The sequence below is a fragment of the Chaetodon trifascialis genome, chromosome 9 (genome assembly GCF_039877785.1).
Source record: "Chaetodon trifascialis isolate fChaTrf1 chromosome 9, fChaTrf1.hap1, whole genome shotgun sequence".
In the NCBI taxonomy this organism is placed as follows: Eukaryota; Metazoa; Chordata; class Actinopteri; order Chaetodontiformes; family Chaetodontidae; genus Chaetodon; species Chaetodon trifascialis.
In genome coordinates, this window is record NC_092064.1 from 26,235,863 (window position 1) to 26,256,643 (window position 20,781).

The 20,781-nt window shown below is 45.9% G+C and overlaps 1 protein-coding gene across 6 annotated transcripts in view; it reads left to right on the forward strand.

The window, feature by feature from the left end:
- Positions 1-20,781, forward strand: part of nectin1b (nectin cell adhesion molecule 1b) — a 134,825-nt gene that overhangs the window by 46,952 nt on the left and 67,092 nt on the right. For all 6 annotated transcript variants that reach the window (XM_070969655.1, XM_070969659.1, XM_070969654.1 and 3 more), the window contains exons 2-5: positions 909-1,280; positions 3,084-3,383; positions 3,978-4,095; positions 8,435-8,586. In XM_070969655.1, the coding sequence (XP_070825756.1) occupies positions 909-1,280; positions 3,084-3,383; positions 3,978-4,095; positions 8,435-8,586 (942 nt within the window). The remainder of the gene's footprint in view (positions 1-908; positions 1,281-3,083; positions 3,384-3,977; positions 4,096-8,434; positions 8,587-20,781) is intronic.

Sequence of the window (20,781 nt, forward strand, 5' to 3'; positions counted from 1 at the left end):
TAAATTCTTTGTATTCCCTGACCAATAGACCAAACCCAAAGATATTCAGTTCACGATGAAATAAAACCGCAGCACATCCTCACTTTTGAGAAGCTGGAACCACCACGTGTGTTTAATGAGTCATTAATTGATCATCGTTGTCATTTCTGTCAATCAGTTAATTATTCCAGCAGTAAATAAAAGCAGGCAGGTTGAAAAGGAAAGCTAATACCAGGATGTAGACACCACCACGGGGAGTTTATGTAGGAATATCTTTGCTAATTAACTTTTTTTTTGCTACCAAGCTCATCGACTTCAGTAGTAGGGGAGACGCACATAATCGGTGTATTTTTTATGTAGCTCATTGTTTTGAGTACTTACTCTGGACTGTACATTGTTTCTTTTAATGGGAGCTCCAGGCAGTCATTGGCGTATTTGTGAGTAAAAAGTAATTAAAATTACAATGGGCCAACCGGTGTGTTGCCGGGTAGGTGGAGGGGAGCTCAGCAGACGACGGCTTGGCTCCGACTCACTGCCCTTGTACTCATTCATTAGTGATGCATTGGTTCTCGCTCGGTCCTTCCATCTCATCAGAAACTGTACCCTCGTGGACAAAGACAGGGTTGTATAGATGTGCCCATTATGTTAATAACTCCCTCAGCTTTTATACACAACCACCACCATGTACCAACTCTTTACGCTGATGTACAGGGAGCAGACGTTGCCTCTGTAACGTAGGTGGAGTGTGTGGCTGAATCTATGAGGTTGGCTGTGAGTGCTCTGCGTGTATGTACTACCTAGGAGGCTGAATTGACTCCTTGACTTTCAGTGCATGTACTTGCTATTGACCGGGGTGCTTTGCTTTGCCTTGAACACTTGTTAATCGTAATTAAATGTTTTTTTTTCCTCTCTGTGTCTGTAACTTCTAGCTGCTGACGGACAGATGGTACAGATGGACTCCAGTAAGTCTGGCACTGTGGGTTCACAAGTGGAACTGCGCTGCATCTTCATCAACAGTAACCCGCCGGTCAAGATCTCTCAAGTTACCTGGCAGAAGCTCCTGAATGGCACCAAACAGAACGTGGCCATAGCCAACCCGGCCCTCGGCGTGTCTGTGCTGCCGCCCTTCAAGGAGCGGGTCAGCTTCAAGCAGGCAGCGGTTCGTCATCGTACGCCTTCGCTGGAGGACACCACCATCGTGTTCTCCAACCTGCAGCTGTCTGATGAAGCTGCCTATATCTGCGAGTATACCACGTTTCCTGCAGGCAACCGGGAGAACATGGTCAACCTGACTGTGTTTGGTAAGAATTATTAGAGAAGTGTCACAGCATCTGTCCTTTGAAAGTTAGCTGATGCAAAGGCCTCCTGAGCAGATGTCCGTCTCAGAAATCTGATCTGAGTTCCTTTTGGCGGTCTGATTTATCTCCATGCGAGGTTTTGAATGTAGTTTTTAATCAATTATACATTTCTGCCTCGTCAGATCAGGAAGTCACAGACATTGTATGAGCATTTTCAGGAATTACATTGATGACATTCAGATTTTGCCTGTGGAAAGCACATATCTATTAAAAAAACAGCAGCAGCACAACAGAAAGAAGCAGCGTTTCAGAAAACACATGTACATTTACATACTTTAGAATCCTGCTTTCCAGATGTCTTGGTCAGCGGCTTGTAATTTTCGAGCTTCCACATGTTGTGGAACAGAGGGTGTGTAATTGTTGCAGTGAATCAAAGATGTGTGAGCCAAGAAAGCACTAAGAAAAATCAGGTTCTGCATCTTAGCATCAGTTAAGGAGTTCTTCCCTCCAACATGTTGTTGCTGGCCTGATGAGTAGGCAGAGGGACTTAAAACCTGCCTCGTAAATTAGTTCCGTCCAAGGCGAAGAGCGCTTTTCTGAATCAGATACCACAGGGTCAATCTGTTGTCTTCCTTTTTAGCAAAAAGCTAAAAGAGAACACTTGAGCAGCTCTGCTCCTCTGTATTCATTGCCACAGGCTTTGTTATAAAGTAGGCTGAGTTCCTTTGCAACACCTCAAACCAGATGCTCTGTCTGTTTGCTGAAGCTGCTGCTGTAGCCACACTGTTTACAGTTGAAACTCCCAGTCTTGCTGAGTGGCACCACCAACCATCACATCACGGTTGTGTCTGCGAGGCCCTCACGCCACGGAGGACCCTGTCATTGTGAATGCACGTTTCGGGTTGAATTGAAAATCATTTTGATCAGTTCATGATGTGATGATTGGGGTGACGTGTTGTTAACACCAATTCCCGATCGGCCCGTGTGGCTTTTATGAAAGGAAACTGCTGCAGAGAGCAGTCAATAAAAATGGCAGGTGAGACGGAAATCAATAAGGCCACTTCAGAGTGTGTAATTTGGCTTGAACAATCTCATCTTGTAGGGAAAAAAAAAACGAATGGCTGAGAGATAGTTTATCTTGGAAAGAGGCAGCTTTGAAAAGGTTGCGCGCTGACTCTGATTAAAGATCTAATTAGAAATTAAGTGTTGGTGTGTTTTCCATTAAGTCCCAGTAAAAGAAAAAGCACTTGGCTTAAGTAGTCCCTGTTGCCAGAGCTTCTTGTCAGCTCTGAGACCCTATTTCGCGTTTACTGAGCCTCCAAGGTCTTTTTAGGCTTCTGCGGCTCAGTAAACGTCAGGAACCTGTGCGCAGATAACCAACCTTCAGTGTTCAAAGAAGCTTCTTCATGGTCTATCTCTCTCAGCTGTGCATTCGCTCAAGCTCAAGCCTGCCTTTTGATGTACTACGAGTAGATTGCTAATTGGCAACTCACAAAGGATTCAAATTGGATGACTGCGCATTCGGGTAGGCAAGTGGGTTCTACATCTGTGAGAGCTTTGACAACTGCTTCAGCTTTGAGGAGGGAAAGGAGTAAAGCTTCAACTGATTTGAGTTACAACGCTGTTTTCATCTCTCATCCTCTTAGTTTAATTCACTTCAAAGCTGATTGTAGGTGAAGAAGACAAAATTAGTAAAATGAGGTGGAAGCAGAAAGGAAAAAAGACAAGATCTCCGTTTAATGAGCTTTAATCACTCACCTGCTTACTTTTCAATAATGTGATGGCTTTATCTTTCCTCCTCTGCAGCTCCACCAATGACGCGTATGACCTTGACAACGCCCACGATTGTGGCCAGAGCCCAGAAACGCAAGATGACTGTGGCCACTTGTGTGTCAGCCAATGGGAAGCCCCCAAGCGTGATCAAATGGGACACCAAGCTGAAGGGCGAAGCCACTTTCCAGGAGACCCGCAACCAAAACGGGACGGTGACAGTACGGAGCAACTACGTGGTGATGCCGAGCCGCGAGACCCACAAACAGAAGCTGACGTGCATCGTGACGTACCGAAGTGAAAAGATCATCGACAGCGTGGTGCTCAACGTGCAGTGTAAGAGTCTGCTCCCACGTGAAGGCTCTTCTTTAGATTCTTAGCTTTGTATTAATGAGCAGCTTGCTTTGAACTTATTTTCACCTGGATTTCATGTTTTCATGCTCCTAAAAGTTGTTGTTTACTGCTGTAAACAAGGTCCTCAAAAGGCTGTACAAAGTCAAGAGAAAACAAGCAGATGAGCTGCTGAATATTCACCCACTAAGAAATTCAATTTTTTTTACTTTTTCCGTTCACTTTCTTTTTAATAATTCCAAACAAACATCACTGAATTCAAATCAAAAGATTAGTTTTGAAAAATACTGAAACTATCTGTGCAAAAACTATGTAGGGCTTCACTGCTTTTTGTTCTGTTTCATTCTCTTATGTACCTGTCTTACAGGTGTGTGTTGGATTGTACCATTATACTTAATTTTTATCATAATGGCAGTAATGTTAAAAGTAGCCAAGCTTAAACTGTGTGGAGAGACTGTTGACTTGTTTTTAGCAGTGGTTAAGCAGCAGCTAACATTTGAGCAGCTGTGCGGTGACGCAGCCGTGCTTTTGGAGTATGTTTTGGAGGGATGAACTGACTGCAGCTTCCCTTCCTTGCAGATGAACCTGAGGTGAAGATCCAGGGCTTTGATGGAAACTGGTACCTGAACCGGCAGAATGTTCAGCTGACCTGCAGCGCTGATGCTAACCCCCCTGTCACGATCTACCAGTGGAAACTGTGAGTCTGACTAAACCCCGACAAAACCCCTCAAGGCTCAGAGGACAAGACTGCACGGCTGTGTGTTGTTTCTCTCGCGTTAGGTCTGACTGGGAAAAAACAAGTGTTTCAAGGCATATATATACAAGAAAGTAATCTTCAAAGATAAAAACACACCAGCTTCCTTCATCCTCTCCAGAATTGTGTCTCCATTTATTTGTTTGTTTCTAAAACATGTAATGAAGATAAGGCTTGGACCTGAGGCAGAGCACAATGGGGCTATTACGGCAGCAGCACACACCCCTATCTGCCTGATGGTCACGGATACTGGGAGATAAATGCAAACAGAGCAGGGTGTGCTTTGCTTTTGGGGTTTTGCTTTGAAGCCTGAGGACCAGCATGCAGGTAAGAGGGGTGAGAAAGCGTCATTGTTAGTGCTGTTGTGTTCTCTGGAGGGCACACGAGGCAGCGGCTTGTCCCTGACACACAGAGGAGAGGCTGAATCTGAAAGCTGGAGTAGGAGCCGTGGATTAGGCCGGCATACCGCAGGGCTGACATCAGTGTTTCTGCCTCAGAGACGATCACTGCGAATACACGAGCAAGCAGAGGCACAAACATGTTTTCAAGGCCTCTGGGAATAGGCAAATAACCCCAGGTTTGATCTGCTCTGAGTAATGACATGAAAGTTGGTCGTGCAGAAATGATGTATTTTAAGTACAGGCGCTGAGACATGGAAGGAAAACAGCTAGAATGCAGAATTGTTTGCAGTAATTTGCTCTGATCGAAGTATTTACTGCGTTTTGATGTCAGATGCGAAATTAAAAAAAAAAAAAAAAAAAAAAGAGGAAAAAAAGCCGGTGCCGCTCTTTGAATATGAAACAACTTTTCTGAGCGTATCACGGTTTTAAATGAAAGTATTACACGGTAAAATTGAGAGATAAATGTGGCAATTTGTTCTGTAATTGTTCGGTGAAGGCTGAGTTGAGGAATATGTCACTGGACTTGAGTGGATGTGGATTAATAGACCATTGTGCCCTCATTGTATCTACTCTAAGGGCCACTGTTGGATTTTAATGAGGCATGGGGATCCCCCCCAGCCCCCCCCCAATTTTTTCCTTACACATAGATTTAGCTCTCCAGGCAGAAACATTGATACACACAGCGGCAAAAAGAAGACGAGTAGATGGAGAAGATTTGACCTGTTTGGGTTTTTTTTTTTTTTTAAACAGAGGCTAAGGGAGATAGGGGAAGATAGGGAGAGAAAAGGAGGAGGAGGAGGAGGAGGGTGAGGAGATGTGATCTAGAAAGACGAGGGCACTGTGCTGACGGATAGGAGGGGACGGCCATTGCTGCACTGAAAATGAGATGCCAAATCTGTTGTGAAGGTTCCCCTGGGCTCTACTGTGGAGGTCAGCACAAGGCTGTGACGGAAGGATCCGGAACAGGCCGGCAGGATTGCATCACACTTTACCACAAACACAAACACACACACACGCACACACACACACACACACAGGAGAGATGTAGCCAAATCCAATAAATATTAATGTCTCTGATACAGATCCACATCGTTGCCAGAGATAATCAAGTTGATGTAGTATTTACCTTCTCTTTTTTTTCTTCTACTTGTCTTATTGTGGTAGCTCTGATTAAAAAATATCTGTATTTGTATCACCTGCATCCACTTTTCCCACTTTTCCTTCGTGCCTCTGCTCAGAAAGCCTCGGCATGTATGCGACGCTTGAAGAAAGCACCCGAGCAGCTTTGATTTTTTTTTTCTTTTTCTTTTTGTTAGAGCACAATGCCACAGCTATTTCTCTGAAACGGGTTAATGGGGAGCGGCACCGAAATAGACTCCAGTGAAAAAGAAGAAGGTCGCGCCCCGTTCGAACTTGTTTTTTAAAGTTTGTTTGTGGGGCATCCTCAAGCCTCCGTGCTCGTTTGTTGAGTCGGACTGTACTTTCCAGTGGGCTTGGGGGTGGGGGGGTGGCTGAAGAGTTGTTGATTATCACAAATAACTTTACTGTTACTCATCTGCTAAGATTTCAGATTTAATGCATTTCTTTAATTCTTTCCCCAAAAAGCAATTTTCCTCCATTTTTTTCAGCTACTCCAACGATCTGAAATCCTATAAATAAAAAAGCAGTGTTATTATTATTGTATTCTGCAGCGTTTCCACATCAAACTCCACTCTTATTAGCTAGCTTATTCATCTCTATTGTGAAACCGTGATTCTATTATTCATGTTTGATTAAAGGCCACCATAAGTAGGCTCTGTGGCTGTGGATGAAACTGGCTGATTTCTTAATGTCCCTTTAAATGATATTCATGTCAGGTTTATTGTGAAGCATCATTACTGCAGGATGAACAGCTGTAGTATAACCGCTCTGCCACCACAGAGGCTGTTAGGCTGATGCCCCTTTTATTTAACATAAGCAGTTACTAAATATTGATAATGTTGTCTTGCGTCTGCTCAAAGAGAGTGAACCCCTACATTAAACATTAAACACTTTCAGGTCACCAAAACAGATGGATGTTTGATTTGAGACGTCGTCCTTTAATGCTACGTGTTTAGTTAGTTTGAAGCCCAGCGTGCAGTCTTAATTTCCTCTTTTAATGAATATTCTAATCTCTTCTCATCAGTTGGATTTTGCCAATGTGAATTGCCTTAAAATGTACAGCATGCTCTCCTGCATTCAAGTTTACAGCCGCCTCCACATGCAGATTGCTGTGAAATCAGGATGGAGCGTTGACGTGCGGCGTCTTCGAGTCCCCTCGTCGAACCCCCCACACACCCACATCACATACATGCATGCACACGAGCAGGCCAGCCAGTCCCCGAAGAATCTGCATCTCTCTCAAGCTGTTTGTTAGCCTTTCATTTCACTGCCCCTCAGGCTGCACACACACACACACTCACGCACACACACACACTTTCAGATGTCTCACATAAATGCAGACATCACGGCAGAATCTGTGGTGAATCGCAGTTTGCCAGCCTTTCATTTCTGCAGCAAATCAATTGGGCTTTGCAGAACTCAACATTTGATAGAGGCTCACAAGGTAACTGATTATTGAATCGTGACATACTGTATTGAGGGTTGTTTGCAGCTCCGCGGCAAACGTGTCGCCATACTGGCAGATGAAAAACAACTCGACCGTAGGGGCTCTTTCTATTGCTTTCGCTTGTGAACCATGGACACTTTGATACTGACAAAAACACATTTGTCCATATGGATCAGCTGCTTGTAACTGACATTTTATGATAGATTAATTAACAAATAGCTCGTCGTTGTGTCTTTCTCCCCGTCGCTGAAGAGCCTTGTTGAAAGCCTGTTCGGTGCATTTCAAGTGCTTGATGTGTGGCCATTGTTAGCGTGAGACCTAATTCTGTTGCCTCTGCAGTGTCATTTTGTTTTTCCTCTCGCTCTAATAAATGGAGCATTACATTGTTTTTAATGTTCTCGCACAACAGCGGACCTCAAAGTGTCTCTCGAACAGAGAGCAAACCCAGCAATGGGTGGGTGGTGGGGGGGAGTCAACCAACACCCAGCAGCCCCCCACAGTCACACCGGAGAGCTGTTTAGTATTACCAGCGGTGTCTGCAGCTCCTCTTAAGCTGGATGTTTTCAGAGCAGCTGATGAAGCTGATCGAGGTGAAGGCAACAGGAAATGACTAATTGTTGCGAAATGGGATACCTTTTTCAGCCTGTGGGCTCCATAAAAACGGTCCGGATAATAGAATGGAGGGTCGGTGCGCAGGTGAACCGTGACCTCAAAGTGTGCTGACCTGATCAAAGGACGAGAACAAGCCTGAACGCGGTGGAGATAGCGAAGCATGAAGACAAACACCTCAGGCAGGAGAAACGGGCTCCAGTTCTCATTGACAGCCCAGCATTTGGTGGATTCTGCATTTATCGCTTGATCAGCTGCCTCCCCTGACAGCTCCCCTGAGTTTTGACTTCAGCCATGTGAGCTGTGCCATAGTTGAGGGAGGAAGCCCCCCTCGCAGCCCCTCACCCTCCTCCTGCTGCAGTCTGTTTTGTATTCCTCATGCCAAAAAGCCCATGTCCTCAGGCATCAACTATGTCTTACCTGTTTGGACCTGCTGGGATTCCCTGTCCTCATAATTTTGTTTGGACTTGATGGATGATGGCTGAAATATATCGCTGTCAAATATTCCTGGTATTTATCTCACCCTGACACACACACACGCAGGTTTGTTTGCCACTAGAGACTGTATTTTTCAGGCGCTTTGAATTGCTTTGCCGCTCCAGGGAGAGGGTTTTTTTCTGCTGTGGTCTGGTGTAATTCTGCCTTTTTATGGTGTCTGTATTATTGCCTCTCTCTCTCACCGCAGCTTGAACGGCTCCCTGCCCAGCAATGTGGAGATCAAGAACAACACTCTGTTCTTCAAGGGGCCGGTGACCTACGACCTGGCCGGGACGTACGTCTGCGACGCCACCAACGGCATCGGGACTCGCACGGGCATCGTGGACGTCAACATCACAGGTAGGTTGATCAAGACGGTCGTTTCTGTCCTCTGTCTCTTCAGTAACTCTGGCATGGCTCGCATCAATACAGTGCCCCTCTCACAAATGTTGTCGGGGACCGTCAGACCCCCGTCTGCCCGAGTAAGCACGAATATCCATGCGCACGCACAGACCAGCTGATTGTAGCAGATTGCCTGCGTGTTTTCGATGAGGTTCCTACCTCCCCTGGCGGCGCGGCTCCCTGCTGCACGCCGTGGCAGGTTAGACGAGGAAAAAAAAGCCTGTGTTTGTGTATCACAGCTCTACACACACTGTGAGAGCGCAACAGCCGCCCCCTCCCACCCTGCCCTGTTACGCATCCCGTGTGTGGGAGCGATATAAAGCAGGTCTATTATTGGCGCCTAAAATAACATGAAGGAAAATGGGGGCTGGAGGTGAGGGTACTGTATTGATCATAGTTTGCTCGCATCATGCTCGCATTTCTCCGAACAGCCCGTGCCTCTTTTGTAGTCGAGCTCTGCGTTCCTTCTTTTGTCTCTTCAATCTTCTGGGGAAAACAAAATGCTGAACAAAACTGATTCAGTTCCCTCGCCTTCCACGTAATTGTTGGCACACACGCACTGTGGTTCCTCTGGGTTCTTATCCATAGGAAGCGATATTCTGCTCTCAAAGCCTTTGCTGCGATACTCACCAGATCTGACTTTGCTATACGTACTACAAATATGGGAACGTCCCTCTATTGGTACCAGCTGTGTGTGTGTGTGGCATGGGGAGACTGTCACAGTTTTGCTCTGGTCGGACTGGAAAGACTTTTTCCCTTTACTCTTTGTGCTGCTCGGTTTCGGGGAAGCGGGGGTGTTCTAACTTGCATTGCTTTGCATGTTGACTCATGTTGTGTCTCTGGGAACGCTGTGCTTGGTGTGAAGTGAACAGCTGTGCCTTACAGTATCATTGCATACCTCTTTTTCTGTTTCCTCTCTTTCAGTGTGTTATTCTCTACTGGTGAGGGTAAGGCTAGGACAAAGCAGCTCTGTAGGATGTGATGTCATTACCTGCATTGTGAACAGTTGCCCATCCAAAGTAGGAGGGTTAATAGTGTGATAATAGAAATCTCAAAGCAGCATGAACAGCCCTTACTTATCAAACAGGAAACTGAGGAAGTAATCTACTGTCAGGAAATCACGCAGCTCCGGCTTGTATTGAGTGATTGTGCTCCAAAGAGATTGTACTGTTTGGCATAAAGTACTGTATCCCTTTGGAAAGGCAAAACAAAGGCACCAAAGTCATTTTCTATTTCTGCTTTTTCATTGATTGCTTAAATTAACAAACCGCATTGCTATTGTCCCTGTAGACACTCTGCTTATTCTCATCATTTGTCCGTATGATTTTATACAGTGAGTGAGGTGAACAAAGCGTGTCAGCGCCCGCACTTTAAATTCGCCTGCATACAAAATTTCTTCTGTTGTTTTTAACATTTAAAGCGTGTGAAGGTCTGTACACTGCTCAGCAGCAGGGTGAAGGCTTATAGTAATTTATTCACTTAGTTATTGCTCATCAGAGACCCAGTGGTGGAAAGTAACTGAGTATATTTACCCAAGTAATGTACTAAACTACAAATTCAGAGACCTGTTCTATACTTACTACTAAATACTAGCATTTTCATGCTACTTCATGCTTCTGCTCCGCTCCATCTGAGAGGTGGATGCTGTACTTTTTACTCCGCTACACTTTGTCTGACAGCTTTAGTTACTTACCTTTCAGATTGCAGTTCTTCACACCCTTCCTGCTCAGTGAAAACTACATATATCCACATGTGTTGATTCTGACAAGCTGAAGGACTCCTCATTCCTTAATGGGTTGCAGATATTCACCTACGTCTTCAGGTGAATGAATTATTTAAAACCCCTCCAGGATGAGCCGGAAAACGCATCGTCACAAAGCAGAAAACAGGCTGTTTTTATTGGCTCGTGAAGCTCTGTGGAGATACGTGGTTCTCACAGGACCCGGACTCTACAAACACATGATGGTCTTATAGAATATGATGCATCGCTGTGCATTAAAGTGGCCAGCAGTGTATAAAGTGGAGAAAATGAGCTCTGCACACATTAATGCAGCAGTGACATTAATCCAAAACTTCACTTCTGATACTCAAAGTACATTGTGCTGATGATACTTAATACTCAAGTCAGATTTTGAATTCAGGACTTTTACTTATGGTGGAGTATTTTTACTGTATTTATTCTTGTACTTAAGTAAAAGGTCTGAACACTTCCTCTTGATTTTTGATATTTGTATAGTTATAGTAGTTATACTGAGTACCATCATGGCCACAAATATCCTGAATAGTCAGTGTCACGAAGCACGTGGTGGTCTGTTTGTATCCTCTGTAGTAATGAGCAGGCTGGATGCTCGCTGCAGGTGTTGTTCTGTGCTGTAAGATGGCAAAAGTCTTGAATTTCTGTGTAGGATTTATTCCCAAAGGGTCCCGTACAAGTCTTGAAAGCATGTTCCCAGTTCCCATAGTAACAGTGAAAGTTAAAGGGAGAGGAGCTAGCCTCCCCTCCTCAAGTGCAGTTCAGAGCCTCAGCTCCGACGTGGCGCCCAGTCAAATTGCAGGAGCTCACAAACTGCGGTAGCTGAGTGTCAGACGTTAGCGTGAATTGGTGCCTTAGCTCGCAGAGAGAAGTGCGGCGGCATGGCGGAGCCGTCCTGCCCTTGTGGCTCGTGCAGGTGCGACATGGATGTGTTACAGTGGGATCATACGTGCCTCTTTGCTGATGTTGTGAAATGCTATTCCTGTCTTAACACGGCCTTGTCAGCGTAATCTCCTGCACCTCCGCAGCAGAGCAGCATTAAGCTTTGAGCATATGCGTAAAAGAAATGTTTCTGTTTAGAAGACATTGTGTGGATGTAGATCAGCTCGTGGTGGAGATTGTATCCGTTACAATGACATGAATAAAACACCGTTAGAGGTGAGCTGGAGGGTGGGCACAGCATTCCCGTCTTATTCTTTGAAGCGCTCTGTGCGGCCTTGACATTGGCTGTGCATAATGACCCGGTGGTGGAGGTAAAGAAGTATGCTGATGCTTCATTAACTTCAAAGAGCATCTTTGTGCCTCCCAACAGCCTCAGACAGGACTGGCTGAGACGCGGCAGGTGAGAGAGCCCGCTGCTGGCTGCCGTTCAAGGCTGCATCATCGGGCCTCGGTGACGCTAGCTAAGTGTTCTGTTCAGACGATAGCTGCAGCACATTTGTTCAGCAGCTCTCAGGGCTGTCGGAGCTGATCAGGGCCGGACTGGAGCTAAACACGATGCATAATTATTGTATATTTCTTCTTTCTTTCCTTTGTCAGAGGCCACATTTGAGTGGTTTTGGGTGTAGAAGCACTCTGCAGACTTCTGTGTTTCTACAGTCAATAACTCAGTCGTCATAGCCGGACTTTTGTAGCCTGCAGTAAATTGTATCACAGCGATGACAAATGTGACTCTGAAACAATCTATCAAGCACTCCATACCACCGCTGTACATAGGTCTGTCACTATCAAGACCTAGATTTATCCGAACGCACTACTGCTAGCTGCATTATGCATGCATTTGGCAGGAGCGCTTTTTGTTTTCATTTTGAAGTGGATTTCCAGATTGGCACAGCAATATACACCTGCCAGTGAGACACCCCTGCCTCCAGTGTCAGGAAGATAAAATGTCCATGACAACTTGTTTGTATCACAGAAAAGCTATTTTCTCACACTGGGAAACAACACTGATGGAGCACTTAAGGAAGGCGCATTTTAATCAAGCTCCTCAGTTTTCATGGACGGATTCGCGGGAGCTGCATAGCTGTCACCCCGGCAGATAGCGGGGCCACGGAGCACCTTGTTTCAATTAGTTTGGGGACAGTGTTTGCCGTGGAGATGGCATCGACTACGGTAAGTCACATGGGCTAAGATGGCTCTCTCCAAGGACATGTGTTCTGCAGATATAGTGTCGCTTGTCAGAATCTAATGAAGCGCTCTCCTGTTTTAATCAATCCTCGCGCTCAGAATAAAACGGCGAAAGACGAAGTCTGAGGGAGAAAGAGAGGGAGGGGACTGGATCTGTGGCAAGAGAGATGAGCTTCATGTAATGGGCCTCTATTTAGTAAATATCTCTCTCATTCGCATTCAGTTCAGAAATCTCCTGAGGGAAAGTTGACAAGTCGTCAGATCTGATTAATCAGCTAATTACGAACGGGCATCACAGGCCATGTTAAAAAATAGAGACAATTAAACAGCCTCCCCATGAAAGTTATTTTTGACAATTCATTCTCTGCAGCTTTTAGCCGTCTAATAGGAATGCCAGTCAAAGAGTGACTCTTGTAAAATACATGCTGAAAAAGCCACAGGAAGTGGGCTGAATAATGTGGTTAAACCTCAGAGATTCTCCCCAACTTAAGCGAGCAAATCAGCCTTTCATTAAGATAATCAGCTTTTCCACCATCTCTCTGTTTTTGTGCTCGAAACAAATCGATGCTGCCATCTTAAATTTCTTCCCAGCGCATAATAAGACGTGATGAATGGCTGTTTTGTCAGGATGGCCTTACAATTATGTCATTATCACCCCTGAGAAAGGAGGTGTGTGTTTTTGTTTTGTTTTTTCCACACAGTTACGTGACGTGGGAAACTTCTTCTGGCGCAGCGGCGCATTCACTCCTAATTTGTTTGCTTTCTTGAATAGTCTTTGGAATTTGATAAGATATTTTTTAACCTTGACTCTCCCACGCAGCACTGCTAATCTTTGTGAGATGGGGCCCAGACTGAGTCAAAGACAATGCATAATTCCTGCCACATTAGCAGCATGAGCTATGAAAGATAATGTCAGATCAGCTCGGGGTCAGCCGGTATGCGAAACTTTCGGTGAATCCACTTTCATCCCCCTTTGTCTGAGCTGTGGCACAAGGCTGCCTTAGAGAGCAGAGGTGCAGTCAGCTTTGCCACAAGGCTTTACCACTCGGGTTAAACTGGATGGAGTGAGAGCGTTCCCTTGAATTCACCATGAAAACGTGAGGATGGATCCTTCTGTAAGCACAGGCAACCGCTGCAGACATCTGTTCACGCTCGCCTGAACAAGCAATAGTTCTCTCCTGTGTGAGAAAATGAAGTTGAGGGAGAGAAAAAAATCTTAACCACATGGTAGAAATGAGATGAATAAAACATAGACAGTCCAATGGAAATATAAATAAATAAAGGTATCCATGTGACCGAGGAAGACGCTTCAGTAAGTCTGATTTTGGGGATTTGGTCGAAGAGGTAAAGTGGATTCCAGAAATGGGCTCGCAGGCAGACAGACGCTGGGCGCAGTGCAGAGGCAGAGGTGGACGGGAGGGCAGGATGCTGTTTACAGGACTTTATGTAACAGCCTGTGTCAACTCCTGGTGTTCACTGCTTGTCACTTTCTCTGTCCTCCAAGTCCAGCAGTACGAAGACGAGCCAAGACAGCGAGACACGGCGGCAGCGAGAGAGGCTGACGTTCTTTAAAAAAAAAAAAAACTACCTACGCGGACTTTTTCACTGTTTATTTACCAATCTCACTTCAATTTTTCTTGGCTTCACATAACCAATGCAAGCAAACGAGGCCATTGCCGGGAACATTAGCTATGTCTATATAATGATTCCAATGCTCGCCGCCAGGTTGGCAGGAGAGCAGCGGCGGGTTGCCGGTGCTGGCAGAGGAAGCTTTCTCAGCATAAATTCAAATTACTGAGCCGGAGATGTTACTCTGACCTGACATTAGATGTTATAATTGAACAGAAACTTATTGCAACTTGAACTGCGTGACACATTTTTTTAGACATGTGTCCTTTATTAGACAGGTTTTGGCTTCATTAGTCTACGTTTACCAGACGAAGAGCTGACGTGGACGGAATGGACACCTCATGAAATGGACACCTGTCTGCCCTCCCCATCAAATTCAGCTTCCTCTCTCTCTCTGATTGATCGCCCATTGGTTTACAGTTACGATTGATTACTCTCTGTTTGTGTCAACGAGTAATACATCACGTTGAGGATGTGATGATGCCTTTTTAAGAGCGAGACTTTGTGACAGGAGGCTCAAGGTGGTTCTCAAGGCAGATACTTTAAGTATTGTCCACAGAGCTGCCAAACCCTGAAACAGTCCAAACCTGCTCTCCTGTTTTCTCTTCTAAACACTCCCCGTGCCTCCTCGCCGGCCTCCACAAGCACCAGCTACCTTGAAATAGCAGCAGGTGTTGACGGCGCGGCTCGTCTTTATCAGCTCAGGAGCAGACATGTTGCTCTCTCCGTCGCTGTGAGGTCTGTCGGTCTTCTCGACACGATAGCGGGCCGATCGCTCCGTGTGATAGAACTTGCGATTCTGCAGCGAGAACATCTTTGAATAAAACAAGGATCGCGCCATATATTACTGACATCTAACAGCGGAGCTGCTCCACACAGCCATTCTTTTCTCTGACAGAGACAAGAGACATTATGATGTCAGCTTTGCAGTGGCTCCCCCAGCAATGTGAAATTTGTTTGTCTTCGCCTGTCATGGTGGAGTCTGTCTCAATCTGTGCTATAGCATATTGCACTCTCACATCGCCGCCTGCATTATTCATAGATCCAAAGGCCACGTGTGTATATCTTGTATATCATTACACCCTCACTTCAAGCAGACGCATGCTGTCAGGCAGGTTGAGGAGCGTATTCAGCGTTTTGGTCTCCTGCTCTTCCTGCCAGCTTCTCGTCACCCTTGAACCTTCTGATCAGGCGTCTCCAAACCTAGAAGGATTCGGATCTGCGAGCTGATGGAGCGACTTTGCAGCCACCACGTCCTCACTACAGGAGGGGATGCTCGCTGCTCAGATCCTGCCAAGAATACACCTCATTATCCAAATGAGACATTAGCATGAGCCGCTCCCTCGCTCGCACACCGTAGGCCGCCCCATAAAGCCTCTGCTGTGCCAGCGAAGGCACTGAGGGGGAAGACATTGTGGCTGCAGCTCATTCTACATAAAATGGAGGAGGGGGATGCTCAGTTTGTAAAGGGGTCTATTTTATTTGGAGAAGAAGAGATAGCCCGGCTGTGTGAGTGAAATGGAAATGTCACCAGGGGAGAGCATGTGAGAGCAGAGCAGCTGAGATCGTAGCGATTTATCTTAACATTTGTTTCTGCATGGCTTGCTGTTTCTGCTCTCCGGAGGATATGCAGAGGAGAGGGATGTGGCAGACAGATGGAGCAGAGGGATTGGCTGAGCCCCTTTGGCCCAGCTCTGCTCCTCCATCCTCCTCCTCCTCACCACCGTCCACCCGTGTGGTGTTGGATCTGTCACGCCTCCCTGAGAGCCTGATGAAGTAGGTCAGACGCTGTCCCAGGGTCTGACCACTGGCTCCAGAGCTGCTGCTGCTGCTGCTGCTGCTGCTGCTGCTGCTGCTGCTGCTGTGATTCACTCATTACACACTCAGCTCCAAAATAACAACAACAAGGAGACAAAAAAATAACAAGAAAAAAACCAGCAGAGGAGAAGCTGAGGGTAGGATGGTGGAAGCCTCTCCTGGCTTAACACGTGCTAACATGCAGATTTGTTTGCTGCATGTCTGCTGACCCACTAAATCATCCCTACAGCCACATGCAGGCCAAATGCAGAGATGCATCTGTAGTGGTACCTTGTGAGGAAACATGTTTTTTAAAGGAGCGTTGGTGTTTAGATGGCCGTGTGAATATGTATTGCCCATTAAAGGTGCATTAAGAACAAGTGCTACAAACCGTGTAGCATAAAAATGGCCGTATTATATCAACAAAGGCGCGAAGCTCACCTTCTCCGAGTACTTTCCAGTGCTTTCAATCAGAATATTTACATGGACTCTCAGCTCTAATTAGTCATCTTAGTCATGCTCATTGTTGTTATGACTTTGCTGTTTAGCTCAACTACAAACCACCATAAATGTAATTCAGAGACCGTCGGTGTTGTGAGTCCTTGGTTACCAGCAGAGGCCGGAGTTTATGTGCTGTTCCTGCTCTGCGGAGATGAAAACAGGCATCTTCACAGTATGCCACACATGATGTCACCAGTGTTTTGATGCCAGTATTTCTCAGCGTTATCTCCCGCGGCACATCCCGTGCGTCTTATCTGTTGGCTTTTTACCGGGAGTTGAATTTGAATGACTAGTCTGGAGGTTTTAATGGCCTGAGTGGCATTTACCTACATATGAGTCGAGCTTATGCCCCTGTAAAATCAGCGATAGCGAAAAAAATCTATACATTTTGACGAACAGAATGAAATGGTAGATACTGGAAAGCAGCGCTCGGCGGGGTGAAAAGGAGCTTTGCCTCGGCTGCGGCTCCCCCGGCACCATGTTAAATTCCTGTCAGTGATGAGCTTTTATTCGTTGTGGCAGCATTACATTTCCATGACTTCACAACCACTGGCAAATTCAGACAGGGGAGTAATGAGGATGGCTGGAATCACTGAATTAATGCATCTTCCCCAATTGTCCCCCGCTCTCACTCACTCACTCATTATGCCATTCTTTATTTGCCGTCGTCACTCCCCAGCCTCTCACAGACACTCGCTCCATCTTCTTTTTTCCCTTTGTTGCCACTCCTCAAACTCTGAGTAGCCCTCTATTTTCTTTTCATCTTCTGTTGTCTGCTGCTTGTTCCTCATTTAGTCATATTAGCAGACCACTCCCTGTACCGCTCTTTGAAATCCTCTCTCATTTTCCCAGCCTCTGTCATAATGTCGTCCGTGTGATAGCGCTGAGGCTCAGGAATGTTTCTACCTGGCTCTCTCTACTTTTTCGTGTGCAGACATGACTGGAGCACACCCAGAAACAGTACCTGCAGGACAGAGCTGTGATACAGTTTCTCTCACTTTAAAGCCTCTCCTGCTTCAGACGCTCGCTCGGCATCTTTGAACATTTGCTGCTGCTGGTTGTTTTTGCACTGTAGCCTACACTGAAATACAAAACCCGGCTCCTAGCGTGTGTTGTTCTCTGAAACCACAAATCTGGTATGGACCCGATGTGTCATTTCCACAGCAAGATATTTTTTTCTTGGGAGTGTTACGCATTTGTTTGTTTCTCTGAAAGTCTCACTTCTGTTTTACACAAATGACTCAGAGGGAGAACACTCATGAAGTTGTGAAGGAAAGCCATTTTGTCACATTCAGCGGCACTAAATCATCCGTTCGATCAAGTCAGATGTGAGTGTTTAAAACGTTATGATTAATGCAACGCAGCACGGTTTGGTTGCAGCATCTAAGCGGCTGCAGTATTTCATGTTATTCTTTACCTGTATGAATCTGTCATGCCTCTGGATTGAATTATAGCCTTTCATGGCTCATCTTGGCACCTATTAATCTCAATAGTACATTTTAGTCATTGCGACTCAAGGTTAAAGCACTATCTGCATATTTCCAGAGTGTTAATAGACACAGCCTTTTGTTGCCTGGAACAGTATCAGGGCTGTTGTTGTGCTGCTTTGAGCTCTTTTTTATCTATCTCTTGGCAGGTGTTGCCGGTAGCGCTGGCGTGCTGGTGGAACGCCTCCTCCCTCCTCCGTGCTGTCACACACCCCTACGCGCTCCAGCCATTTCAAATGTGTATTATTATTAGTGTTTCTGTAATGTGATTAGTTTGCACCATAGCCACTCTAATTTCACATACTCACACTGACAGAGCGCAGGGGCCAGACAAAGCCGCCGCGCCGGAGAAACCCACAGATCTTTTTGCCTTTTCGTTATCAGCGTGCGCTCACAGGGCCGGTGGGTTGAATGGGAGGTGGCGATGCGATGCGACTAAGTGCAGAGCAGGAGCGTGGCCTTAACGTGGCGAGAATGAGCAGTCCTCTTTGACTTGAAAATAAAGGCAGCGTGGTCCTCCTCTGCACTGAGCTGCTCTGATGAGCTTCTCCTGGTGTTTCAGAGCTTCTTTCTGCTTTTAGAGCACCCCCATTACAGAGGGGAGCCATCTGAACACTTGAATACTCCTGCTTTCCATTCCCCCTCCAGTAAAGCATCTTAATAACTCCTTCAGAAGCTCCATCTCATGTTTCGGCACAGCGACTTCCCCGGCTTCCGTGGAGGTGGATGTGCCGGCCAGAAAGCCACAAAAATACCTGAATGTTTACAATCGCTTTCATGTCCATAGTTTGTATGGACAATAAGACATTCTTCAATCTGAAGTGTTCAAATACAGGTGTTTAAGAGGTGGTGTCACTCGATCCTTTATAGAAATGGAGGTGATGGAGGCCACCTTTGAAAGCTCGCTGCATCCTCTTTTACTGCCCCCGTTCTCCAAGTTTTAATAGTCCCGCGTCGCGTCTCTCACCTCTCGGAGAGGTAATATCATGTCTTGGCAGCCTCAGAAATGCAAGGCAAAAAGCTGCCTAATTAAGATTGAATAAGGGGGCTGATGAGAGCAGAGAGAGATCCTCGCAGAGGAAGGCAGTGAATGGTGGAGCAGAGGATTACCGCAGAGCGTTTTCCCTTTTCTCTCCACTCTCTCAATCCTCTGGATTTTCACCCCTCTTCGGGCTTGGTGGGAGGATGTGTTCTCGAGCAGGGGTGACCTGGCTCTGCTCTCTCATTCATGTGTGTAATGAAGGCCTGTGTCTGAATAATCCCATTAGGTGGTCAGATTAAAAACCTGAGCTGATATTTGAGACTGTGCCCGGCACCGCTTTAGAAATTGGAGAGCTTTGCTGTCGGCCCTGGGAGAAAGGGTGCGGTGGAGGAGTGGCTGAGGAGAGGGGCTGCGTTTGGGCGGTCTCTCTTTGGACTGATGGAGTGCCATTGTAATTAAAGGAGGGAGGAGGGCATCAGCGGCGTCTTTACTTCGCCCAGTGCTGCACTTAGGTTTGTCATTTAGGCTGAAAAGCAGCTCTAATCAAGTGCAATGGTCATGATTCAACAGTTTGCGACCATCATTTGCAAATCGCTTTTCATTATGAGGGGATGCGTGCTTTTTGCTTGCATGATGAGGAAGGCAGACTTTTTTTTTCTTTAGCACTGATTTGACAGCACAGACAATTTAATATCTCAAAGGAAATTTTGGGATTGCTTAACATAAACCTTCATTTTGGCTCAATTATGATCACTTATTTTATAAACAAGTTTCCAGTTTCAGGAACAGAATCATAATTGTCGTTATTAAATATAATAGTTTAGGGCAACACGGAGGCAAAAATATTATCTCCATGTCTAATCTGTGCATCCACAAACTACAATTCAAACCCAAGCGTGTCTCCTTTAAGGTGACATGAGACACTTTATTTGTCTTTACAGGTGAACAGTGACATTACGTTCGGTAACTCCGACACCAGCAGCAGCAGGAAATAAGATCAATAAGCAAGCAGAATATGCAGGTGAACGCTGCAAACAGTATAAAAAAGTATGGAGCGTCAAATTAGATTAAAAAGCAGTACAGTCGTCAGTGCTCGGCCGCTGTGGGAGGGTGGAGGTGATGGAGGCTGCTCTTCACTGTTTCCTCAGGCTTTGATGACTCTGATGCTTTTTTGTTTACTCTGAGGTTTGATGATATTAGCTCATGTAAATGCACATCAAAGTAGAACGTGGTACGCGTTGACTGGATGCACGATGACTGGATGGCGATGTGTCATGAAAGGATGGCGATAAATCAGGATGTGAGGCAGTAAATCTCTGTGTACTGTACACGCTGTGGTTTGCCCTGCGTGAACGGGAAGCTCCCTGCTTTCTTCCTCGTCGTTTGCCTCTCCCACACCATTTGTTTAGTAGATGGTGTAGCTCTTTGTTGTCTCTCCCCCACCTTTCTGCCGAGGATTCAGCGTTTGCCATTGAAGTTAAATGCGCCTGTGCTCGGCAGGTTTACACAAACACTGCCGGTGTGCCTCGAGGCTTTGATCACGTTTCAGAAAAGGTCTCTTCTGTCTGTGCGCTCGAAGGAGCTTTGCATGTTTTCTGGTTTTAAGTGAAGATGTTTATGTAAGGAACGCTTAGTTTTACTGTAAGCAACAACTCTGATAGGCGTGAGCGTCTTTATCTTCCTCGGGGAAGGCCGCATGCTCTCTAAAATGGTGGAATGAATGTGATGGCTCGCTTTAGCTCCAGATATGGTAGATCAGGTTTGAAGCAACATGTTTTTCTCTGGCGTCTTCGTCGCTGTTTGTCTCCGGCAGCCCATTAGTCATTGTCTCTCTGCTCGCGATTAGAGCGCATCTTTGACTCATTTGATAATTTTCT